This window comes from Mauremys mutica, chromosome 2, assembly GCF_020497125.1.
Source record: "Mauremys mutica isolate MM-2020 ecotype Southern chromosome 2, ASM2049712v1, whole genome shotgun sequence".
NCBI classification, from domain to species: Eukaryota; Metazoa; Chordata; order Testudines; family Geoemydidae; genus Mauremys; species Mauremys mutica.
In genome coordinates this window covers 192565572-192592661 of record NC_059073.1, presented here as the reverse complement: position 1 = coordinate 192592661, position 27090 = coordinate 192565572, and the positions used below count along the sequence as shown (strand labels likewise).

The following is a 27090-nucleotide window of genomic DNA, read 5'->3' as shown; positions in this document are numbered from 1 at the left end:
GGTGGCTTATTTTATGCTACTCTCTTTTCCCCTTCACTGGCTCCACTGAATGTCAAAGGGCAGCATAGTTTCTAATGGGCAAATCTCACTTTTAATTTCTGCCACTGAACTAAGCATTTAAAGATTCAAGTCAATTATAGACAAATGTATTTCAGTCTAAGATATTCCCTGAACAAAAATTCTGCGTTGAAATCTAGTTAAAGTTGCTCAGGTAAATTTTCCACCAGCACAACCCTAAAAAAGCCAAGAAATCCCTAGTCTTCAGCCAGCCCTTGTAATGTGCAACCATGACTTCATCTCCTCCACATTACCTCATCAACACCCACCCCCTAAGAAACAAATTCCTCTGCCCTCCACGCCCACACAAAACATGTAACACTGAACTGCAACTACATGGAGTCGCGTGGTCATTTTTCTAATTGTTCGGAATACCAGACTGGGCTTAAACTAAAGTAGATGGTTAGTGTGTATTGTGTAGATTTTTAATTGACGATTACATGTTTAAGTATTGTGTTAACAGAAGGAATTAGTTGGTTATTAAAAAGAAATAGGCTGTGATAGTGTTTATCATTTTGCAAAGTTGTTTATTCTAGTACTGTTATTCAGGTGATATAAATGAGGAAGAATGGTGTTGTATTTTGTTCTTTCAGTAACTGGTTTTTGTGGTCACGTTAAGGTGAAAACCAGAGGTAATACACGGGGTTGTTAAACTACTGGAAACCCAAAGAAAAAAAAAACAGCTAAATTTCAAAAAGGGAGCATTTTAAAATATTTGATCTGCAGAAGTTATTAGGCTATTTTAATGAAAATATTCATAGGAAGTTCAGTTGTGGTATGAAGGGTTATTGTGCCACATTTGGAGATGAAATTAATTCAGAAATACATAAAACCGAGGAATTTCCATTTCATTTTATGTGGAAATTATAATGTAACCTTAACTCCAGTGTTACTGCTGATGACTCCACAAAACTGCCTCACATTGTAATTAATAGGATTTTCCATTTTTTTAATTCTCCCCCTTACAGGAGGAACAGCAACAATCACTCTTGTGGCTCTTCCACGGAACTCTACTGAACAATTAGGTTTTGTTCAGGAGTATTACATTAAAACAAACAAACAAACACTCAGAAGAGCAGCCTCCTAAGGCACTTATGATCTTGGGGGGAAAAAAATATTAAAAAAAAAAATGAATGATTATTCAGTTTCATCCCCTAATTCCACAGATCACTATGAAAAGAGGGTACCAGAGATAATCTATCTCACACTGGCAATCATCTGAAAGTAATAAGCAATGACCTCTGTTCCTGCTGTGCGATATCAAAAGAAAAAATGCTGGGAAAAGCATTACATTCATGTATTATTAAAATCACTTACCATGCCGGGAAAGATTCCTGTTTGTGACCTCTCCTTTCTCACGGAACCCAGGGCTCACGCTGAGCCCTCCCACATCCCCATCAGGGCTGGTGAAGCCATTCACTTGACTCGTGTCCCTGGAGACTGTGTTCATGCGGGTTGGGATAGGTTCAAATGTAGGGTCCAGTTCCAAGATCAGCCGATTCAGCTGCTCAATTGACTGATCGATATCAAGAGTAGGAGAGGATGGCAGGTCCTCGACATTCACTCCTAAAGCCAGGCCATTTGTGTCTTTCTCAGCTACTAATCTGGATTTAAAAGCCTCAGGCACTGGGTGTTCTGCTACTTCACTGGAACTTGGCACAGTCCCTATCCCCCGCTGCACAGCGTCTCTGCTGCTGGATCCCCGGGTAGGTGTGTCAGGGATTCTGGGTTGGCTCTGCACATTGCCTGAATTCTCTACAGTGCTAGGAATGCCAAGCCTTACTTCACTCTCGGGGGAGTAGGTGTATTGGTGAGCAGTGACCATCTGCTGTTGGCGCACCCAAGTCTGGGTAGAGTAGTTACTAGGGCCATAAGCCTGAGGCTGAGCGGAAACAGGAGGATTCCTTTGCAGCTGCTGGGATTGCTTAGGCTCACCACTTCCAAATGATCTTTCATACAGGGGGTCCACACCTATTCCCAGGTCTGGGGCCAGAGCATTGTGGTGGTCCTCTCCAGGGTTGCTTCCAAAGCCATCCGAGAGCAGCGAATTCTGACTGCTCTTGTGGCAGCTGAAGTTTCCAAGGTGGGCTGAGTGCTGCCCTTCAGAGGAGGACAGTGTCCCGATGCTGTCCACACTGTGAAGGTCATGGCTGGGCATCTCATCATCCAGAATATCCGTCTCCCTATCCTTCAGTTTGGTGTGTCCGTTCACATGAACCTGAGCTGGCACTATGTGGCGAGTCCCACTGTACTTGCTTTGGGCATCAGTCATATCCTTGAGGGGACTGACTGAGTTTTCTAGGCCGAAACCACTAAGTAGCTGGTCCAGCTCTGCCTTCTCTTGTGGGCTCAGGCCCCGTTTGATTCCCGGTGCTGGATGCTCCTCGGTCTTGTCCGTCCTTATAGAAGTTGTTGAGTGTCCTGAATCACTGCTGACAGAGAGAGTATGGTCACTGTGATCCGGGCTGCTGATCACAGGAACCCCATGGGCTCCACTGGGGATGCTAGTATCTGAAGAGCTCTTCTTCCTCACTTTAGCATAAAGACTGCCATCAATAGGACCCTGGGTGTGGAGCACTGTGAAAGGAGAAGCAACAGGGTCAGGGAAAGAAAAGGACAGAGTATTAGATAAAAGCGCTGAACAGCATTACATTACATTGCAGAGGTACTGCTGACAGCACACTCATTAATTTTCTTTGTAAGCATATGCTCGTTTTAGAAACCAAACATCAACCAAAAGCACTCTCTTGCCTTATGGACCACATTTCAATTTACAGCAGGGCCCTTCAGACAATGGTATGAAACAGGTGGAGAAAAAAACAGTTATGTACATGACCTTGTAGCAAAATACAATTCTCTACTTTTATACTTTCATAGAAGTGAAATCATGGCGGTGCAATAACAAGACCACTGGTTTGAAGACCCACACTATTACGTATCTGGCATTTGAGAGACATGACTGGGATGCATTCCACTAAGACTGAACAAGGGTTACTGGAAGTTTCAAGTTGTGCTCTTAGCACGTTTTGCAACTGCCAGTCTGCCAGCTCCTACTAAATATGTTAAACATATTACCACTGATCAACTGCTATTGTTTTCTTTTTGGTAGCCCACAGAAATGACAGGTACTTAATCAGAGCAGGAGTCTGTGTGCAGCGTATCAGAACATAAACATTATCTCTCAACAGAGGCATGAACACAATATCTAACTAGCTTTGTATGATACATATTGTATATACAGGGGGCACCTTTAGTGGGTATTTTCTTTTAAATTTTAATAATGTCAAGGCAACTATTTCTCACAAGTCAGAGTATGAAACACAGGGATAAAGAGAATCAGGCTAAACCTCAACTCCACAAGAAAGAAAGAAAGAAAGAAAGAAAGAAAGAAAGAAAGAAAGAAAGAAACCTACTGCACTTGTATAACATTTGTCATGGAGTATGAGCATCCTTGATTTTGTCTCTGATCTGCAAAAGACTTTAATTAAGAAGTTCATATCTAGTCAGACATGCAGAAATTGTATAAGCAGCAAAGAGTCCTGTGGCACCTTATAGACTAACAGACGTTTTGGAGCATGAGCTTTCGTGGGTGAATACCCACTTCGTCGGATGCTTCCTCTCTGATACCAGAAACTGAGAAATTTTATAATATGCAACAATTGGGGTGGGGGGGATACAAGAGAATGTATCCACTCAATTTAATAGTGTAGAGTGTGGGAATGGACCAAATTCTGCTCCTGATTACACCAGTGCAACCCTTGTAATGTCACCGAAGTTGCAGCATTGTAAATGAGAGTCTGTGTGAATCAGGTTTTATAGGAGTGTCTGCTAACTTCTGAGCCAGGTGTCACACTATGCCTCCAAACACCTGCAAACGTACTCTACCTACAGTATCTATGTAATATAAACAGATTAAAGGGACCGGTCAATGGGACCGCACACATACTTAAGATTACGTGCATGCCTAAATGCTTTGTTGGATTGTGATCAGAGAGAACACAGGTAGCCTCTTCAACAACTGAAGTTTCATTTCAAGTTTCCAAATCCCTTTTGTGTTCAAAATGTCTATATTTGGCCATGCCCAACATAAAACGTTTTATTTGTTTGTTTGGAAGGTTTCAGCAAACTTGGTGAATTCATTTGAGTTACTTGAACATTAAACAAAACCACTCTTCCCACATGTTCTCTCAAAAACTTTTGGACTTGTTTAATTCAGAAATGACTAAAACTGTAATCCTGAACTTGGCTTGTTTTTTATATTGTTCGTTAAGATTTTTAAAAAATACTCGTAATTTTGAAGAATATTGGCTCTGTAGCTTTAATGTTATAAATACCTGAAGTTGCTTATTTCATGCATAAGATGTACCTTTCTACCATTCATTTTCTAGGATGTAAACTAAGCTCACGCAAACTGAGAGCATCCATATTGAGACTTACCTAGAATGCAAGTGATGCCAAACTAACAACTACAAAAATCAAGACAAGGAGATCTAATGTCATATCAAACACATCCCATTCACAATCCAACATATTCTAAAGGAGCTTCCAAACTCAGACCACACTTTAATATTCATTAACAAAGGTTATTCCTAAACCAGAGCATCCCAAGGCCGCAGAATTCAAAATGTCTGAATTATCCTCACTATACGAAATAATTGAGCATAATTGGAGTAGGAGGTTGGTCTCACATGGAAAGCAAAAAATGTTGTCTAGAAATCTGCAAAGCCTATTACACATGGCCATAATTCAAAAGCATACAGTATATTTGATTCTGAAATAGCTATTGTTCTTGGCACTGATGTCATTGTACCTCATTATGATAGAAACAATTTTCACTGTTTTCTCTATATTTGTTTATTTTTAAATACATTTATTTTAAAAAGTTATACAATAGAATTCAGATGAATTCCAAAGCTAGTATTAAGCTCTCAACCTCAACACTGCCCCCTGGTGCATATTCCTTAAAATAAAGTTTTCATCTCATATATAATTTGTCAAATACAGTATACTATTCTGCAAACAGGAATATTTTACACGTGTTCACTACACATGCATCATGCTGTATTACTCCATTAATCCCACTAAAGAAAGAAATAGTTTTAAAACACAAACAAGTTAGGTGACTGAAAATGCCATGACAAACAGACTGTCAGCGTCTCATCAGTGACTCTAGAGAAAATTTGTCAGAACCAATTTTTACATAAGATTCTGAGGACTTCCTAATCAGTTTGGATTGGAAATAATAGTGTGAGAATAGCCTCCTCCATGTTATTTCAGCACTAGCACTTCTGGTAATAGACAAAACCAAGAAGCAGAGAGAACATTTTAAAGCCTCAAAAGAGTTTTGTTTGGCCCTGTAGCAGGGTGGACCCTGCTCCTTCCCTGAAGGGGTTTAGAAGTGGCCTGGCAGGGCTTGAGAGGGGCTGCTCTCAAGGCTGGGCTGATTGGGGAAGTGGCTGCAGCTGGAGGCCACGCCCCAAACTGAGCCACAGGCCTTATAAAAAGGCCAGGGAAGCCAGAAAGTCTCTCTCTGGCCATAGAGAGAGATGGGCCTAGCTGCTGGGAAATAGAGACCAGGTACCTGGGTGAAGCAGGGCTGGGGACAGGCTAAGGAGCTGGGGAGCTCTGGCCTGGAAAGCCCCAGGCTGCGGCCTAGCAGTGGGCCAACAGGTACTGGGGGTTGCAGAGGGCAGCCCAGGGGTAGGCCAAAGCAGCAGGTCCAAACCCTCCTTGCCAGTGATGAGTAGGCTGATACTGCAGTCTGCCCCAGAGTGTGGGGCTAGACAGTGACTGGCAGTAGCCAAATACTGAGGCAAGGTGGGGATAGAGGGTGAGGGTTCCCTAAGGAGGGGAGACCCAGAGAGAAAGGGGTTACTGCTAGGGGGCAGCACCCCATGTAAGAGGGCACTGGGTCCAGGGAGGGACACGGGGGGCCTGAAGACAGGTGGATCACCAGCCTGCAGAGGGCGCTCCAGCGCTGGACTGAGCTAATTCCCAGAAGCACCAGCAGGAGGCGCCGCGGGGGTGAGTCCAACCTGTTACAGGCCCCATCTTATTTTATCCAGATCACTTCTCCCATCCCTGTTTGTCAGGGTTCACTAAAGGAAGCTTTTGATAGTCTTCTAGACATTTTGGGCCAAGGAGAATAAATGAAGCTGTTACTATGTTTAAGTGGGTACATATTCTGACAGTTTAGGGAGTAATTCTGTTGGGTTTGTTTATGTAGCGTCCACTGATTTCAAAGGGGCTTGTGCAACCATAGGTAGACTAAGTCCCTTAGCTATTACCTAATTCACAAACTGAAAGTGAATCCTCCTCTTGCTTTGAAGAGCACTCTCACAAAACTCTCCATTTGAAAGTGCAATTTTCTGTTGTATGCACAGCCAGGAAAGTAAAATATGTGGTTTCGTTTTGGCAGGATTCATGGCTCATTTACAAGAAAATTTATATTAGGCAGGAATTCCTGAAGAATCATTTGTTACCAACATTTGAGAGTAGTTTGATCATGAGGAAACTACAGCATTAAAATTTAGGTCCAGACAAATCTTTTTTGAAGGCAATGGACAATTTAGTCTGTATACTTGACGTTGCAAGGTCAGCTGACAGATCTGATACACTCACAGATGGGATGCACTATAACAAGTACAATCTCTTCATGGCATGCTTAAAATTACACATTGGTCATGAAATTTTCTGAAATTACTGGTTAGTCTTTCTGACTATTTTCTGATTTCAGAAAGGGCCTTATTCATAAAGCATACCCATGATGATAATGAATTCATCAGTTTATAATAGCAGGAAAAAATATTTGGTTGGAAAACACATTACCTGTAAGGCACACTGCCAAATTTCCTCCAGTTAGAGCACAGCATACTGAATGTTATGTGAGAGGTCTAATAGGTTTCAGTCAATAAATAAAGGACAACTTTCTAATTTTTTTTTATTTATTTTTTAAGAGACCAGACATTACGAGTATGTTTCTATTAAGAAAAGAACCGCACAGAATGTCAAAAAATAAGGTTCTGAAAGAACAACAAAAAGCATAAACCCATCGGGCTAGAACAAACAATTTCCTTCCCCAAGGCATTTCTCTGTGTACTGATTGTTACAACTCTGCTGAAGTTTACACTGGTACAGAAAAGGGCTTCTATTCACCAGGCTGAATGCATCACTGATAGGTACATACATGAATGTGTCACTGTACTGTAGCTTGGGGCTTGGCTACACTTACAAGTTGCAGCGCTGGGAGTTACAGCGCTGGTCATGCAGCTGTGTAGGGCCAGCGCTGGAGTGTGGCCACACTGACAGCTACCAGCGCTGCAGTGTGGCCACACTTGCAGCACTTTCCAGCGCTGTATTGAGAGGTGCATTGTGGGCAGCTATCCCACAGAGCACCTCGTCCCGTTTTGGCGCCGTTTTGGCGCTGAGTATTGTGGGAAGGGGAAGGAAGTGTGTGGGTCATTCCGCTTCCTGTTCCAACGCCCCGTGGTGCATCGCTTCACATCCCAGCAGTCTGTCTTTCTGGCAACGTTTGGCGCCATTGTGAGTGTCTTTCTGCTCTGTGTGTGAATCGCGATTTCTGTGGGAAATGGAGCCCGAGCTGCTGAGGACTGTGCTGATGAGTGTCGCCAGCACAACACGTTTGGCAGTCGAGCTATTCCTTCAGCTCCAAAGTGACAGTGAGGAGTCTGACGATATTGATATCGATTCTCCTGCCGCGTGTGACACTAAACTGCTTGTGGCATTCACGGAAATGCTCAGCACCGTTGAACGCCGCTTTTGGGCTCGGGAAACAAGCACTGAGTGGTGGGATCACATCGTCATGGAAGTCTGGGATGACGAGCAGTGGCTGCAGAACTTTCGTATGAGAAAAGCCACTTTCATGGGACTGTGTGCTGAGCTCGCCCCCACTCTGCGGCGCAAGGACACAAGATTGAGAGCTGCCCTAACGGTGGAAAAGCAGGTGGCCATTGCAATCTGGAAGCTGGCAAATCCAGACAGCTACCGGTCGGTCGGGAACCAGTTTGGAGTGGGAAAGTCGACCGTTGGAATCGTTTTGATGCAAGTTTGCAAGGCAATTAATCGCATCCTGCTAAGAAAGACCGTGACTCTGGGGAGCGTGCAGGACATTGTGGATGGCTTTGCACAAATGGGTTTCCCTAACTGTGGAGGGGCAATAGATGGGACGCATATTCCTATTCTGGCCCCCCCCCACCTGGCATCAGAGTACGTTAATCGTAAGGGGTATTTCTCTATGGTTCTCCAGGCGCTTGTGGATCACCGCGGGCGTTTCATTGACATTTACACAGGCTGGCCTGGAAAGGTGCATGATGCACGCATCTTTCGGAACATCATGCAGGCAGGGACTTTTTTCCCAGACAGGAAGATCACAGTAGGGGACGTCGAAATGCCCATTGTGATCCTTGGAGACTCCGCTTACCCGTTATTGCCTTGGCTCATGAAACCCTATACAGGGAAGCTTGACAGGAGCAAGGACCGGTTCAACTACAGGCTGAGCCGGTGCCGAATGACTGTGGAGTGTGCTTTTGGCCGTTTAAAGGCACGCTGGCGTTGCTTGTATGGGAAGCTAGACTTGGGTGAAAGCAGCATCCCCGCGGTTATATCCGCTTGCTGTACCCTCCATAATATTTGTGAAGGGAAGGGTGAAACATTCAGTGAGGCATGGACCACCGAGGTTCAAGTCCTGGAGGCTGAATATGCACAGCCAGAGAGCAGGGCTAATAGAGAGGCCCAGCACAGGGCTTCAAGGATTAGGGATGCCTTGAGGGAAGAATTTGAGGCTGAAAGCCAACAGTAATGTTTGCTGCCTTGCATGGGAGTGAATTGCACTGTTTACACTGTTATTCTATTATCCCTAAAATGATTTGCAGTGCCTCTTTCTTTACTGGGCTAAGGTATCTTTCACTATCTGCTATAATAAAGACTGTTTTCAAAGCCAAGAATTGTTTTATTGAAAAGAAAAAAACTTCCTTGACAGACAGACACACAACATTTCATGAACACAAGAGGGCAGGGGTGTGGGTTGGTGAACTGTACAGTCACAAGTTTGCATATGTCCTGTCTGGAGTGCTGTTTAACGAATCCTGCACTTCAGGGTGCATATACTGCATGGTGATGGGGGTTGAGTGCAGAGGGTAAGGGTGGTAGGTATCAGGGCTGGTTGGTGAGCGTACAGGTGTTGGAGGCAGCTGGTGGTGGTAAGAACCTGAATGCTGGGGAAAGGTGGTTTGAGCTGACATTGGGGCACAAGGCAAAAAGCTTTGGGACGGGGGGGGAGTAGCACGGTAGTGCTCTGCTTGCATGGCAACGAGTGACTCGATAGAGTCCGCTTGGCGCGACAGGATGCTTAGAAGCTGCTCTGTGCTTTTCCTTTTGGCCACTGCATTTCTCTTGCGGATCCTGCTTTCCCTCTGGTGGATCTTGCTTTCCTTCTCTCTCCACTCCTTCAATTCCTTTCTCTCTGTAGCAGAGTGATGAAGAACAGTTTTCAGCATGTCCTCTTTGCTCTTTCGGGGATTTTTTCTCAAATTTTGAAGCCTCTGTGATGTTGAACATCTGGGCAGTCCAGTAGTCAAGGTCACTGTAGAAACACAGAAATGACAACATTTAACACGGGCAGCATTGTATTCACTATCTCCAGACATGAATTGTTACACTGAGGGAGTTCTCACTTTAGCATTCTTTTCCCAAACGCATAACACAACAGAAGCCACGAAATGGTGAGTGAGGGGTGCTTATAGAGGGAGAAGTGGGGCTTGACTGATAGAGGGGAGCTGGTTGCTTCGGGTAATCTGGAGTGCTAGAGGGGTTGAGTGAAGATGCAGCTGCAGGGGTGATCTTATCTCCCTATCTCTTCACTAAAGAGTCTCCCAACATTTTTCACAGGACTTAATCCTGGAAGATGTCTCCTTGCTGCGAGTCACTAGGGAACAGCGGGAGGCTCTTTTAGAGCAATGTGGATTCCGCCCGGGACCCTACGTGGCTTGCCTGTGTTCAGAAATGGTCCCCCCACCACTGGCAGCACAGTGGCGCGGACGCGTCACCGTCACTGGGACAAGGGACACAGTGGCTCTGCCTATAAACCTGCGCAGGCATATTGCCCACGCTCTGGATGAAACTTTTGCTGAGATAACTGAAGCAGATTACCGCGACGTGATAGACCACATCAACGGGCTATTCCACATCTAGAGGCTGGCATGCATGCAGCCATAACCCCCCTTCCTCTCCAGAAACATTTCCACCCAGAAAATAAAAGCCGCTTACCGGTAACCCGCTCCTCTGCTTGTCCTTCTGCAACTGCTGGCTGCTGCGATTGGGTACTTTCCTCCTGGCTTGAGAAGAGCTCCTGGCTGCATGCCTCCAGGGACTCTGGGGTGTCTTCCCCCATCCCAGGAGCTTCACTCGCGGTTTCCTCTCCCCCCGCCGCCGTCTCCGCCTCCTCCTCCTCCTCCTGTCCCCCAGCCTGCTCAGAAGTGTCCATCGTTATCCTGGGATTGGCAGTGGGGTCACCCCCAAGTATCTCGTCCATCTCCCTGTAAAAACGGCAGGTCGTGGGGGCAGCTCCGGATCGGCGATTCCCCTCTCGGGCTTTGTAATAGGCACTCCGCAGCTCTTTAACTTTCACCCTGCATTGTAGTGCGTCCCGATCATGGCCCCTATCCAGCATGGCCCTTGATATCTGCTCAAAGATATCGTAATTCCTACGGCCGGAGCGCAGCTGTGCCTGCACAGATTCCTCACCCCAAACACTGATGAGGTCCATCAGCTCGCCATTGCTCCATGCTGGGGCTCGTTTGCCACGTGGAGGCATGGTCACCTGGAAAGATTAACTGATTGCACTCCACACCTGGCTGCAGCAAACAGGAAGGAGATTTTTAAAATTCCCGGGGCATTTAAAGGGCGGGTCACCTGAGGCAAGAGCAGTAGAGTGCAAACTGATGAGCAGAGTGGCTGAACAGGAATTCTGGGATAACTCCTTATTCCCTGGAGGACACTTAAAGCGCTGGTGAGTGTCCACACCTGCTGAGCAGCGCTGGATCACCAGCGCTGCACTCCTTATACCCCTGCCGGGATGGGTTTTCAGCCAGCGCTGCAGCCAGGGAGTTGCAGCGCTGGTTGTGCCCTGCAAGTGTGGACGGGGTGTAATTGCAGCGCTGGAAAGCCTCCACCAGCGCTGCAACTTGTAAGTGTAGTGTTGTTGTAGCCGTGTTCATCCCAGGATATGAGACACAAGGGGGAGGGAGAGGGAGGTGTGAAGTAATATATTTTATTTGACTATCTCCTGTTAGTGAAAGAGACAAGCTTTTTTGAGCTATGCAGAGCTTTTCTTCAGGTATTTATTGGTCCCATACCTCACCCACCTTGTCTCTCTCACTGTACTCTATACAGATACTCAAGTACAATACATATGGCTTAGAGAGCTTTGTTATAGGAAAAATCACTGATTGATGGTTTCTCAACCTCTTGGATGCCATGCTCTGTCAGCAGTCCTCATTGCTGATAGATATCCTAAGTTGCTATTGGTGCCTGTTGATCAAAGGTTGGAGAGATTGTCATATGGGATTCTTTACTATTGTAACTACAGTTCAATTTAATGTTTTGTTGCTAAAAGAAATCAAAGTGTTTTGTTTTTTAAAATGCAACTGTGGGAAAATTATTTTCTGTCCAGCAATCATTTCCTTGTGGCTAGTTTCCAGTATACATATTAAAAAAAAAAAAACAGGCAAACTTAAAATACTGCTTTGATTAGTATGGTTAGATATCACAACCCCATGATCTAAACAGATTCAGGAGCTGGGGAAGAACTCATGGGGAGGAAGGTGTAAAACTAATATTCTTTTACTGATAAAAAAGAACTCCTCCTGACTTACTTTTCTCTGTTTTCCAAAACTGAACGTAATACCCTATTAGGTAAATTATCACTACTGTAAAGCCTTCAAAACATGCAAGTAAGGCACAAATACACACCCCCCGATGAAACATTCCAGCACATAGATTTGGTGCTTCTTATAAGATGTTAAGGACAAAATCCTGCCCAATGTGGGTGGTTGTTCTAGGAGGGTAAATAATGCAGGTAACCTTTCCTGCATTTGCATCACCAGCATAGCACGTTACTCATGGTCACTGGAGTGCTAGGCAGCGGTTACAGCAAATGTGCTTCCTACTCTGCCAACAGGTCATGGACTGCTGGTTTGGGGGCAAGGCTAGCACCTTTGTGCTCCGCAGAGAATATTCACCCTGTTTCTTCCTGAGACATTCTGTACTTACGTGAGACTGGCCGTCTCATGGCCAACATTGCTTGCATTATTATTAATCATTTATAATAATGCCTTGCGACCACAATCTGTTAGGGACCTCACTGTGCTAGGCACTGTACAAACACATAGTATGAGAGAGCCCCTGTGCCAAAGACCCTACATGAGTAATGAGTAAGAGGATTTTGTCCTAACCACTTACACCACAGGTTCAGTAGTGAAAAGAAAACAAACACAATCATTTGGTCCTGCATTTTGATATTTTCAAATCTCATAAGCTAAATGCAAAAATCGAGGTGGCCGTGGAGGGGGCGGGAGAGTTGGGGGGTGGGGAGTTGTTTTCATTTGAAAGAGAAAAAATGCTGTTTGGTCCTATTATTAGAAAACTGGATATATTTTTACATAGCCACATACAGCAAGAAAACAAAACCACAAAGATGACTAGATCTAACTCAATTTTTAGAAAAGTTGGGGTACAATATTGTTCTTCAATATATTTCATTTCTGTTACTAATTAGCACCTTAGATTATTAAAATGAAAAGGACTTTAAATCTCATTTACTTTTCACTATTTGTGCTCTTTGTTTGTGTGTTGCACTTCAGGCATTGAAACTACATTGCTCAGTTTCACTTTCTTCATAGTGCTTTGGAGCAGGCAGTAAAAGAACAGTACTGTTTGGTTTTCCAATACTTCTCAGGGTTGTTTTATGAAAAAAAATCATTTTTCACTTAATTAAAAGAATTACAATGTTTCTATTCAGATTGGGTTATGCAAAATTATAGAGTTGCAGCTTAAACTACTTGGGGGTAAAATGAGTGTCCCCACTCATTTAAGTAAGTTAAAAACATCCTTTTGTTATGAGTGTGTAAGTGAAAGGAGTGGTTTCAAACTCTGAAAAGATCCTATTTCTTGGCTAAGACACTTAATTAATGGCTATTCAAATCCTGGTTCTCATCAGACCTTCAGCCTGAAGTGAGGACTAAGAAGCTGGACAAGTTTCAGGTTTCTTTGAATGGCCAACATTAACTAATAAGCACCAGGGAAGGGTGTAGCTCCAGGAATGTTTTAGATGAAATCAGATGAAGAATAAATTCTGCAAGAAAAATCCCTCCTCTGACTGTCATGCAGATGAATGAAAACTTGTTCTGCCTTTTGTACTTAGAGCTTTTCAATTTTAAAGTACAGTTCTACTCAGACAAATCACTCTGTTGAAGAATGACACCTTTTTACTCAAAGGCGGCGGTCCATTGGAAACTATTGAGTCTTTCACTGGGGTTTGGATCATCAGGCTCCAGCTCTCCTATCTGTATTTATTTATAGGGAGTGAAACCTGCTAGGTTAGTGCTAACACAGGGAGAGAGGATGAGCTATTGTATTCTAGCTCGAGCATCAACAGAATGATAACTAAGGAAATGATCCAAAACCCATGTAAAAAACCTCTCATATAATTCAATGGGTTTTGAGTGCTAATTTCTAGATGCAGGGGTAAATTCTGCTCTTGGTGGTTGCACAGGTATAAGGTAGGAGAGTGCAGAAATTGGCGTGCAAAAATTTTATTGCTGGTAACAACGCACTAATCTTCAGATCTCAGGCTGTTTCCAGTCCTGGCAGTTTACCTGTAAACTGAGCAAATCTAATCTGCAATCAGTGAGAGACAACAATATTTTTTCTTTATAGTCAAGTTACTAAGCAGAACTTCAATACAGTAACTTATAATTTCTTTCTTTACACAGTACAGTCACACAGTATGAGAAGCTAAGAGTTGCAGGATATTAAGTAAAAAGAACAGGAGTACTTGTGATATTTAGTCTCTCTTGCAGAGGGATCAGCTACCACAGAATGTCAGGTTGGAAGGGACTTCAGGAGGTCATCTAGTCCAACCCTCTCTTCAAAGCAGGACCAATCCCCAGACAGATTTTTGCCCCAGATCCCTAAATGGACCCCTCAATGATTGAACTCAAACCCTGGGTTTAGCAGGCCAATGCTCAAACCACTGAGCTATCCCACCCCCATAAGTTGCTATTCAACCTCAGACCTCTGTCAGGGTTTGCATCATGACAGATAGGATGATGTTTCAACATTGGTATCTTTGTGACTTGTTCTACCATTGTAAAACAGGCAACTCAGTTTCCTGGCATTTACTGTTTCACTCCACAACCTCCAAACTGCCAGCACTAGAAGAGTAAGCGGGCTAGAATCCCTGAACAGCTGCAGACAGTGTGAACTCTATCTTATGGCATCAGCGTGACTGGACTGCCTAGCTAATTCACTTGTTAAGAAGAATTCTACAAAGAAAAGATTAGAGATAAGCAGCTCAAATAGTTTAATACACTGTACATGTATTCTGTACCTTTTAATTTATTTTTTTCTGAATAAGAAAGTGTATAGGGTTTAATTTTCCTGAGTGGACAGCTAAACAGAGCTCCCGAACCTGTAGTGGTAATTTAAACCACTGTTTAGCCATGTAAAACAGGTATTAGCATGTCTCAAGAAATATGAGATCTGGATCTCCAACCTAGGTACCTCCTTTTGCCCCACTGTCAAATTTTAATTATGGACCAACTCCAAAATCCCATGGTCAAGCTCTTTTTTAAGTGATCACTTCAAAGCATCGGTACTGTATGTAGTTTAAAGATATCACAGTGATAAACTCCATATATAAACACCTGTGATCAATAGATAAATCTGAGCACTTTCATTCCATGTACAGCTCAACTCTCTCTTTCTACTAGGCAGCTGACTGTTGCTGGTCCCTTAGATGATTTCGGGATGTGATGGAATCTCCATCCTTAGAGATTTTTAAGGCCCGGCTTGACAAAGCCTAGGCTGGGATGATTTAGTTGGGGTTGGTCCTGCTTTGAGCAGGGGGTTGGACTAGATCAGTAGTTCCCAAACTTTAACAACCTATGAACCCCTTTCACTAAAATGTCAAGTCTCACGAACCCCCTCCTAAAAATGAATATTTCCAGGGATTTTCTCCTTTACCTGAGTATAAATTATAAAAACAGTGATCTTGGAAATATAACATTTGTTTTTATGACATGCTTATTACACAGTATTTATTATTAATTATTATTTATCATTACAGTATTTTTATTACATTATGAAAATGGCAACACTCTTCCAAGCTCTCACTTTCTTAGCTTTTATCACTCTGAATAAGCCTGTTATAAGACAAGTTTATGTTTCATCAAGGAGTATCAGATGTGAAACAGCATGAGGGTATTTAAGAAGCCAACTCAAAGAGTTCCTCCTACACAAGCATTCAGGTCTTGAGCAGTCTAGGCAAACAACGCATGTTACAACAAAGTTTAGACATGTTCTTCATAATAATTTTAAAAACAATACTAGCTGCCTATTTAATTTTAAAAACAGCAAAAAATATCCACTTCCCTTTCCATTTCTTATACGGAGTCTTGAAGTTTAAATCTCCTCAGTGTGATAGATATGCTTGCTTTGATCTACTTAGCTCTTGGAAGTCCAGGAGCTCCATGCTGCTGGCCCCGTGCTGCCCGGGGGGTCCCTAGGGACAGCTCTGTCCGCCATTAGGAATTTTTTTTTCCAGAGAACCCTCAGTAACATTTCACTAACCCCAGTTTGGAAACCACTGGACTAGATGACCTCCTGAGGTCTCTTCCAACTCTAATCTTCTATGATTCTATGATCACTTAAGAAAGGTGTCACTGTATTGTATAGATAAGTGAGAGATCATCAGAGATGGGCCTGAACCAAAATCCAGATCCTACCCATATCCCCTAACTGTAGCAAAGGTTGGATGCAGATCCAAACTTTGCAGCTCTGGCACACATGTCATGTTATGATAGATACACTAGATAATGTAGTTCAGGAATAGTGTGTGTGCTCATCACTGAAGAGAGATTATAACTGCATCTCCTTTTTAGTTGGGGAAATAACAACGGATGTATTCGTTATCTATTTTTCAATTTGAATAGTTAGTTCTAGTTATAAATTTTGAATTCTCACAATTATCCATAGATGTGCCATTTTCTTGCATATATAAAAATTCTCACTAGAGGTACTTGTTGAAAGTCAATGAATAATTGGTAGGAAACGGATTGCAATTTAATTCACTTAATGGATGTGAAAGTTAAAAATCTCTGAAACCCATTTCCTCTTTAAATAAAACCTCTCCCTTTTTTGTTTTAAAGGTTCATCTTAGATGTTACAATCTCGTAAATTAACCTGTGTAGCTCTAGGTGACATTTATAGTAAGAGTTTTAATAATCTTAATTCGCGCAGAGGGAGATTTCATAGGCACAAATGGCAGTTAGGCCCCCCAACTCCCATTGAAAGGGAACGGGAGTTAGGTGCTTACCTTTGAAAATCTTCCCCACACGGCCCATTATGGCTAACCGCATTAAGGTCTTGGTTTCATTCTAGTCCCATTAAATATATTTCTCTATCTAAACCCCACATAACGCCCAAAACTTGGCCAAATTCAACGCCATCTCTGCTTGCAGTATCCCTATAAAGTGAGTTTCAGAAGAACATTGCACACCACACTGAGCAGAAGCATCTTTCTATTCTACAGTATGCCAACGCTACTGAGGAATGAACTGTACTGTACCGCAGTCTGTTGGAATAGCCAGCATTTACAGACCACACACGATAGCCAATCATTTGTTTTACCCAAATTACATACTGGTCCATGGAAAATGAGGCAATAGAATGATATTGGTGAATCCTGGGAATCTAAAGGTTACTCTGAAGCTATTTCTTTTTAACTGAGGGCTTGTCTACGCTTAGGGTGTGTCTTCACTAGCAACGTTAAAGCACTGCCGCAGCAGCGCTTTATCATGGCTGTGTAGTCGCGGCACCACCTCCGTGAGGGGAGTAGCTACCAGTGCTGGGAGCTCAGGAGGGTGTTTTTTCACACCCTTGAGCGAGAAAGTTGCAGCACTGTAAAGTGGCAGTATAGACAAGGCCTTACAGAGCTGCAGCTGTAGCACATAGTGAAGATACCACCTATACCGATCAGTGAGCTTTTCCCTGAGAGGCAGCAGCTACGCGGATACTCACGTCAACATAACCCCCCCCTGTAGACAGCACTAGGTCTGTATAACTCAGTCACTCGGGGTGTGGTTTTTCTACACCCATGAGCGATGTAGTTATACTGACATATGTTCCTAGTGGAGACCAAGGGGATCCAGTGTGTACAGTGTACACACAGGGAATCCAGGCAGGTTCTGCATATCCTGACTGTGATGGGAGTTGAGAACACTTCGTGCCTCTCAGGAAGTGCAGAATTCAGATAATTTTGACATATGAACTAGGATGAACGAAATCTTGGCTATTTTTTCTAAAATAGAAATAAGGAGATGAACTGTTACAATCCCATGAGCTTAAAAAAAACAAAGCTTTGGCATACTGCCCCTACACTACTTAACCACTAGATTTTTTTTCTTCCCCTTAAGAGGCTTTCTTGGAATAGCTCTGCATGAAGACTTTAAGGATTCACAATATTTCAGTCTTGACATTTTTTTTTAATTTCCCACTTCTTTAGATCCATAAAAGTAAAATGATACCCAGCTCCTGTTACAAAAGTAAATACGTATACAGAGAGAGAGAAAGAAAAAAGTTTCTTTTCAGCAAAGGGAAACTGGCAGATACACTACCAAAGCAAAGATAAATACACCTTGCTGAGAGCTGGCATCACAAAAGCTGGCTGTATGGAATACCTCATTTCAGTGCAAAGCTCAGCCATGCTCTCATTTTTTCCAAGGAAGCAGCTCTGTTTCGCCAGTATTTTACAGAGTGCTGTCAAAAAACAAGGGGAGTTCAAAACAGTGGAGATCTAAGCAATGTTGAATTCAGTTACCCAAACTAGAGGGTCTGACCTCCCATCATAAGAGCTAGTCTGGCTCTTCTTCAACTGCCAATGCTAAAACCTGGCAAAATGCCAACACCGACCCTGAACTATAGACTGGTATCAGACACTCTCTTCTAATTGAACGCCTCAGACTGGAAGGTATTTTCATGTCTATAACTAATGTACAAAGAGCAACATACATAAAAAGTGGAAGCTGAAACACTAACACATATGAATTCAGCTCCCCTCCAAGTCTGCGTTTCCTGGCACTTCCTTTCTTGAAATCCAAACACCTGAAGGCAGGCTTCTGAGTAAAAAGCATTTCTGTCTTTTGACTTGTCCCCACAGCTACCCCCTTTCCAGTCCTTCACCGCTTGTGAAAACACACACAGATGCAAGCCAGCTAGGTAAACACATGTACCACAGACCCAGCAACAACAGTTCTGACCCAGTCCACCTGACCAAAAGGAAAAAGGTTACAAATACAAACTCATACACAGGGTACTATTGATCCCTTTACAGCAGGAAGCATTGTAAGAGACCAGGATTCTTTTTCAACCTTACATATAAATATTTCTTCCCTCAGGCAAACCTGGACAAGTCCAGAGCTGCATTCCTTGCAAGGTTAAACGTCCTTTTTTGCCTGTGTGCATGCTTGTCTTTTCCTTTCTCTTCTAAGTACAAAGCCCCACTCCTTGCAAGCTCTTCCCATACATATAATACAAACAGAAAGGCAGGTGGGTTGTATTTCCAGCTCTCAGCCATAAAAAACAAAAGAATCTCTTACCTTTCACTTGACAATTTCAGGAAATTTCTGCAGTAGTCATTGGCTTTATGAAAATCAGCTAATATTTCCCTAGCTAAAGGCTACAAAAGAGGAAAGGAAGAGGCATTGCAAGCCGCCAGCTCACAGGGACACACGACTTCACTGTTCCTGCTGCTACAGCTGCTGCTGAAGGTAGTTGGTCTTGCTGGAAAAGCATGAGACTTGATTCAGCCAAAAAAAGGCCAGTAAAAATGTAAACACAAGGGAGGAGCCTAAGGGCACAATCAATGAAATTTGAACTCCTGGAACCAGGGAGGAGTGGAAATGTGTTGTTTGAAGAGGTAATTCAGTCTACATGCTAGTTTTTTCCACAGTGGTCCCGTTCCCTGCCCGCAGTGTGAATTCTACTCATCTGAACTGAAGCTGAGCGAGCTGCAATTCCTAGATCATTTAACGACACGTTTCTTTTATGTATTTGAAGTTTTTTTTCTAAAGCAAACAGCCCACAAATAGTTACTGTTGCTTCCCCACTCAACCCTTTCTCCCCACCCCCTCATGATTTCAATACAACTTTTGTGCTGGGGGGGGAGTGTGCCCAGGATTCTGCAGCATTAATCACGCTTATTTTTATCTAGCGGCTGCTGCTGTCAAGACTCCCCCCCCCCCCCGCCCCAAAATCCCAGCAAGCACTGACCCCTCCTTCATCTCTGGAGTGAATCAGCTCAAATTAGGTGGAGTCAGCCTGCAAAGAACCACCCTTGGCTCCTTGAAGTCTTTACTCTTTTAATAACAGCTGCATCTCACCACACTGCAGCCCACAAACCTTTACTCTAAACTGTATGACAAACAATGTGCAAATGCCTATGCATCACTACCAAATAGCCATACCATTAGAGAGCATTCATTTTCTGCTTCAGAGCCTGTCACCACTTCATCAGTCTCAGTGGGAGAGAGAATAAAAATGGGTCTCACTTACCCACAATATGTATAATGTTAAAAACAAAACTACCCACCAGCTGTTTACAAGACAATAAGAGTTTTAAGTTCAACCCTATAGTAAAAATAAATGATGTACATCTGTTTACTTGATGTAGTATTTGTGGATCAGTAAAAGATTGTACATTAAGTGGAGTCAGCCTTTTCTTTTACTATCTTTTTCAGACAATGATGGTATGGGGGTGCAGGATCCTGACAATAAGAAAAAATGCTCCAGGAGAAGATGATTCCATTGGGATTGGATGTTGTATTTTAGAGCAGCATTCTGCCTTCAGGTCTCTTCTACTTAGCCCTACTTTGATGGGGCCAGGAGAACTGGCTCTCTTTTTCTTAAGAACATCCAGAATGCTGTTGACAGACCTTGTGGGACGATAGAAGTAACACCCATCTGAAAAAATGCCCGAAAAGCACACAGAAGGCCCACCACATTGTCTTAACTGGTCACTGGAGAAAGAATGGTTCTGTGTTGCTATGTGATCAGAAAGCTATGAACATTCAGAAATAGTAATGGTTAAATCTATCTAACAAGAGACAGGATGTCAGGAGGGGTCAGACCTTTAGCCTACATTTTATTAATTGGGTGTATTAGTTTGAGGGCTTCTTTGTGGCTGGTTTTATTTTTTATTTTTTTATTTATTTTATTTATTTGTTTTTCCCAAAGGGAAGCTGTAACAGTAGCTGCTGAAGTCAGTGAATGTTGATCTCTGCCAAATGGTGGGTATAACTTTTGGCAGAAGAAGACTAGCCAAGGGGCTGAAGCCATAGACTAGGATTCAGGCAATAGCAGTTCTAATCTTGCTTCACCCATTGTCCTGCTAGGTGACCTCAAGCAAGTAATTTTCCCTCTCTGAGCCTCAGTTTCTCCATCTCTAAATGAAGATAATGATGTTGACCTCTTTTTCAAAGTGCTTTAAGATCTATTGATGAAAACCCTGGTCTTATTAGTATCTCTGTAACCCCAACTCATGTTAGCTGACTGGTATCACACAATAAATATTTTCCCTGTGTTTCCAAAGTTCCTCAGCCTTTATCACAAAACTTTGGAGAAGCTATTGAAAGTCTGAATCAATTGCATATTGTAATAATGAAAATGTGCAAATAACGAATGATTTGAAGATAAAACAACTGGTTTTATGCATAGCAAAATCCAAGAAAGCAGGAGCCCCATATACAGCTAGATCCACAAACCTGAATCTTTTCAATGTGGTTTGCTGCAGAACTAAAACAGAACTCAAAACACAATGCCACCTCTGAGTTTCAGAAAACAATATTTCTCTAATCCCCTCCCCTCCAAAAATTGTATTCAAATAAAGTTTACTGTTGCAGACTTAGAGGTACTAGCCTACACATATTTACATTTAATTGGGCCACACCATTTGCTGCACATACTTTCAACTTCATCCTTTCCTCCTGTTTTTGTTTTTGCTTTTAAACTTTTGAATGCTTCCTTGTGTTCTGAAACGTATTCTAATACAGAATTTTGTTTTCTTCCCATTTTAGTGTGTCAAATCTTTCACTGTTATCTGCTAACAGCTTAAAAGTGTACTGGGCATGAGATTCATCAGTACATTCTGATGCGCACACACTTCAGAGCCTGCATGCATGTCTGTTTATTGTGTGTATCTTCTAGACTAACACACAGTCTTACTTCAACAGGCAGCTTTGTATATGTACACTAACGACTAATGTATTATCATGTATCTCATGCAATGTACTGTATTTTCCTAATAAAACAAATTATTTTTATTAGGGCTGTCAAGCGATTATAAAAATTAATCATGATTAATGGCACTGTTAAACAACAATAGAATAAAATTTATTTTAAATATTTTTGGATGCTTACTACATTTTCAAATATATTAATTTGAATTACACACAGAATAGAAAATGTACAGTGCTCACCTTATATTTATTTTTATTACAAATATTTGCACTGTAAAAAACAAAAATTGTATTTTTCAATTCACCTCATAGTGTACTCTCTTTATCATACTGTAGTGTAATCTCTTTATCATGAAAGTTGAACTTACAAATGTAGAATTATGTACAAAAAAACTGCATTCAAAAATAAAACAATGTAAAACTTTAGAGCCTGCAAGTCCACTCAGTCCTACTTCTTGGTCAGCCAATCACTCAGACAAACAAGGATGGTTACAATTTGTAGGAGATAAGCTGCCTGCTTCTTGTCTACAATGTCACCTGCAAGTGAAAACAGGTGTTCGCATGGCACTGTTGTAGCTGGCATTGCAAGATATTTACGTGCCAGATGTACTAAAGATTCATATATCCCTTCACACTTCAACGACCATTCTAGAGGACATGCTTCCATGCTGATGCTGGGTTCTGCTTAATAACAATCCAAAGCAGTGTGGACTGACATATGTTCATTTTCATCATCTGAGTGTTGCTCTTTTAAGACTTCTAAAAGCATGCTCTACATCTCATCCCTCTTAGATTTTGGACAGCACTTCAGATTCTTAAACCTCGGGTCAAGTGCTATAGCTATTTTTAGAAATCTCACATCGATACCTTCTTTGCATTTAGTCAAATCTGCTGTGAAAGTGTTCTTAAAACAAACAACATGTGCTGGGTCATCATCCGAGACTGATATAACATGAAATATATGCAGAATGTGGGTAAAACAGAGCAGGAGATATACAATTCTCCCCGTAAAGAGTACAGTCACAAATTTAATTGACACATTATTTTTTTAACAAGCATCATCAGCATGGAAGCATGTCCTCTGGAATGGAGGCTGAAGCATGAAGGGGCATATGAAAGTTTAGCATATCTGGTGTGTAAATACCTTGCAATGCAGGCTATAAAAGTATCATGCGGACACCTGTTCTCACTTTCAGGTGACATTGTAAATAAGCAGCAGCAATATCTCCCATCAATGAAAACAAACTTGTTTGTCTTAGCAATTGGCAGAATAAGAAGTAGGACTGAGTGGACTTGTAGGCTCTAAAGTTTTACACTGTTTTGTTTTTGAGTGCAGTTATGTAACCAAAAAAAATTTGCATTTGTAAGTTACACTTTCACAATAAAGAGATTGCACTTCAGTTCTTGTATGAGGTGAATTGAAAAATACTATTTTTGTTTATCATTTTTACAGTACATATGTTTGTAATAAAAAATAATATAAAGTGAGCACTGTGCACTTGGTATTCTGTGTTGTAACTGAAATCAATATTGAAAATGTAGGATAACATCCAAAATATTTAATACATTTCAATTAGTATTTTATTGTATAGTATTTTAAGTGCGATTAATCGAGATTATTTTTTTAGTTAATTGCATGAGTTAACTGCAATTGACAGCCCTATTTTTTATATATTTGAATGATACAAAAGTAGGGTGAAAATCAGAAAAAAAATGAATTCTACTTTATGTAAAACCCAGGAATTTTTCTGTAAAAATTGGTCTAAACTGAAAATGAAGGAATAGAACTGCAATGGTAATGCACTAGGCAAAGCATCCAACTATTAAATGTACTGTGAAATCATGAATTCATTTCAGCCTCTTCCTTTTGTCTGTTTCAAAAGCAAAGCCAATCTCTGGAAATACCCCCACAAATCTGGCTGTTGTTTATTCCAAGATTAGGAATGCATTTTTTTCCCCATGGTTGCTACAGCAGCATCTTCATCTTTGATTGGGTGCTTGGTGCCTCTCTCGTTAGACATTTAGACTGATTGCAATATTAGTTATAATTATGATCGTGAAGCAATGGAAGGAACTAAACCCACACAGACAACATGATGCTGCTGCTCATACAAATGTACAGTACAAGGCTAATTGGTATACAAAAGGGCAATTTCATAAGCTTAGTCTTTCTTTTGAGTGTGAAGTGTGAAATTTATTCAAAGATGGCATTACCATCCTATAGAAAATCCTTGAAGATGTTCTCAATTTGCTTGAATACATCTTCTGGAATACAAACGGGCACTACACTGATTAAATATTTAACCTGGGGGCTTATGGTCATTGTGTGAGATTTTCAAAAGTGATTTAGGAACACAAGTGTGGGACTCATGTTTCTATCACCAAGAACACTCAGCTGCAAGGACCTGAATATTTTACTCTGTGTTCCGCCACATGGAGTGTCCCATGTTAGGGAAAAAAATCAAGATGGATACCAGATTGAGGGACAAACCTTCGAAATTAATAGGACCTTGAAGATGATCTGAAATAGGCTGGGGAACCAATAAAGAGTATGAAGAACTAGTGTGACATGCTCTAGTTTGTCTGCAATACCTAATAGGTGGGCTGCTATGCACTGGACCATCTGAAGATTCCATAGGCATCGCAGCTAAAATGCATTACTTTATTCTATCAGTAGGATCAAATGATGAACGCATGGATCTCAGTGGGCAAGTGTCTACCAGGAAAGGGTGCAGTCCCTAACCAGCCAAAAGATATTTCTAACAATTGCTGCTGTTTGGGTGTCTGGAAACAGCAAATAACCCAGGAGAACCCCAAGACTGCATGTTGCCTTGGCAACCACAGAGAAGATGCCTACAATGAGAGTGGAGGTCAGAGTTCTTGCCAGATCTACAAAGTACTTCCCTCTTCTTATTGGAGGTGACAAGGCAGCATCACCTCTGTTTTAGCCAGACTGAACTTGAACAGGTTGCTTTGTGGGGGGCACAAGCATGTCTAAGGGACTGCATTGTCTGTGTTTGATGAAAACAACATGAGGAGCTAGGTATCATAAGCAAATTGTTAGAACTGAAGCCAGTACCATCTCATGATCTCTCATGGTGGTTAAGTATATTCATTAATGGCCTCGTCCAAAGCCCACTGAAATCAATAGGAGTCTTTCCATTGACTTCAAAGAGCTTTTCATCAGCTCCCAAACAGGATGGAGCACATTTAGGACTCCACAAGTGAGAGCTGTTGGAGTGAGGGTGAAGGTGGAGGAGCCCATGATGACCCTTTTGGATTTATCCATGACAATTGAATGGACTCAGTTTAGTGCTATTCCACTTGCCAAAGCAAGGCCTCATTGACAAACAAACAGTATCCCATGGTTGATTAGCCCAAAGGTTGCGGATAGGGCTAATATGGACATTTTTCCACTGTGGATAGCTATAAGGACCTTAAAATCTGATGCTCTACAGGTGTTTACTTTAAATAATCCTTAATCCAAGAAATGGTTGTAACAGAGTGTTAATATGAGGCATTCATGTATCTCTAGGATGTATTCTGTATAGACTGTCCAGTGTAATCATAGAATCATAGAACTGGAAGGGACCTCGAGAGGTCATCTAGTCCAGTCCCCTGCACTCGTGGCAGGACTAATTATCTAGTAATGGGTCTGTCTTAAAAAATGAGACACTGAAGTCTGAGTTGTGGCACTCAGGAGGGTTATTAATATATCCTACTCTATTATTAACAGGGCTTAGTAAATTCATGCAAGTGAAGTGGGAAAAAATCTTTATTACTTTCTTCAGTTCTCTAAAGAGAATTGGTGCTGGGAGTAGACACTTGCCACAGACAGGCTTTCAAGAAGTGCCTGCTTCCTGTGTTTCCATTCCGCGGTGCAATTGGGCCATGTGTGAGTCACTTTGTTAAAGATGAAAAATAACTGAACTCAGATTCACAATTCTATTTATTAGACAGGACACTATCAGGATAGTTGTAGGCCCAAACTGTTATGCAATTTTCCTTTTTTTTTTAAATATATCTGTTTGTAAGGCCTTGTACCTTTTGTGTATAAAAGAATGTTTAAGAGTTCTTCATATTGTTTCTCTGCTGGGATCAAGTGGGCAGGTTGCTCTGTTATAAATCTCACATGATCTGAGGTTTGCCAGTCAGAGGTAACTGCATTACACATCACTTGCAAAGATGGAAACATGCAAACATGGAAAATATTGTTGACCCCACTGATGACACTATGGTCCTGTTTTTACACTAGTATTGCCCCTCTGCTGTGCAGTAGCAGATGTCCTGGGATTTTTAGATTGGTTTCCCAGGAGAAGAGAAATCAGTGATATGGAGCCTGCTTCATTCACAGTCCTGAAATGAGATCGCCAAAACGCATGCAGGGCAATCCAGTCTTCCAGCAATCTCAGCCAGCATCAGTGCCCAGATCCCAGGGAGAGGCTGTGCCTCAAGAATGGACACTAATCAGTGTCCAAGACAGACAGCAAACTTCTACAACCCCAACAGCTCCCTTCTCCCCTGCAGTTAAGCACAAGAAACCCAAAACTAATTCCTCAGCATGTCCTGCCAACCATCAAAACCTTCTTGCACACTAAGAGAAAAGAATGTGTAATTCTATGTCTAACAGCACCACCTGGGGACTCCCGCCATAACAATATAAATGGAGTCGCAGCTTGGGGCTCAGTGAAGAAACTAGTCAAAAGCCCTATAGTGAGATCAAAAGTTGGGAAGGCTCTTTGGGAGTTATGGAGCTGGACAGAGATGAGGGGAAATGAGCACAATGGAAAACATAAATAGCAAGGCTGGTTTGTGATGGGGACTGGGCAGTAGTAGCTCTAAAATAGGGATACTCCGTCAAACCGAGCTTATCCCTTAAAGATTCAGTTAGTTGGGATAAAGACATTTGGGCCAGATGTGTTCTGATTTTGTGGAGTATTTTTTTAAACTAACTGTTTAAACCTTCCCTAATTTTAACCCTGCGTGTACTAGTGTTTCTGGGATTGTAATGTAATTTCATCTAAGAAGTGTTGTAACCAGTTTCTCTTGTTGACATTCCCTCGTGATTGAGGATATTCTCTCTTCCCACCAGCACCACTTCCAGAAGTGGTGAGCACACTAAGAAGCAGTATGCAAAGGAGAGCACAGTGCATACATTCAGAGAGGGACAGAGAAAGAGAGAAAATGAAACGAGCTGATTACTTCTCTTCCTTGGCCTTTCCCCACCATTTCTTTGAAATTTATAGAAAACCAAAGTTTTGGTGCCAAAGATCAAGCACCCACAAGACCGTTTTAATCTGCACAATCCATACTTACATGTTCAAGATCTGGCACTGTTACAGCAGTAATACTGTTATGCAAGTGATCTGCTGTTGAGCAGTGTGTCCAAAGAATATGGCACAATCAAGCATCTATTCAACTCGGTTGCTCCTTCTACTTGGTTTTAAATATTCTGCTGAAGCAAACCTAGGTTGGATTGTTCTGTCCACTTCCACAACAAACA

At 42.1% G+C, this 27090-nt stretch overlaps 1 protein-coding gene across 1 annotated transcript in view; it reads right to left on the bottom strand.

Moving 5' to 3' along the window:
• TNS3 (tensin 3) overlaps positions 1-27090 on the bottom strand; it is a 355327-nt gene that overhangs the window by 99027 nt on the left and 229210 nt on the right. The window contains exon 19 of the mRNA XM_045003918.1: positions 1375-2634. Within this exon, the coding sequence (XP_044859853.1) occupies positions 1375-2634 (1260 nt within the window). The remainder of the gene's footprint in view (positions 1-1374; positions 2635-27090) is intronic.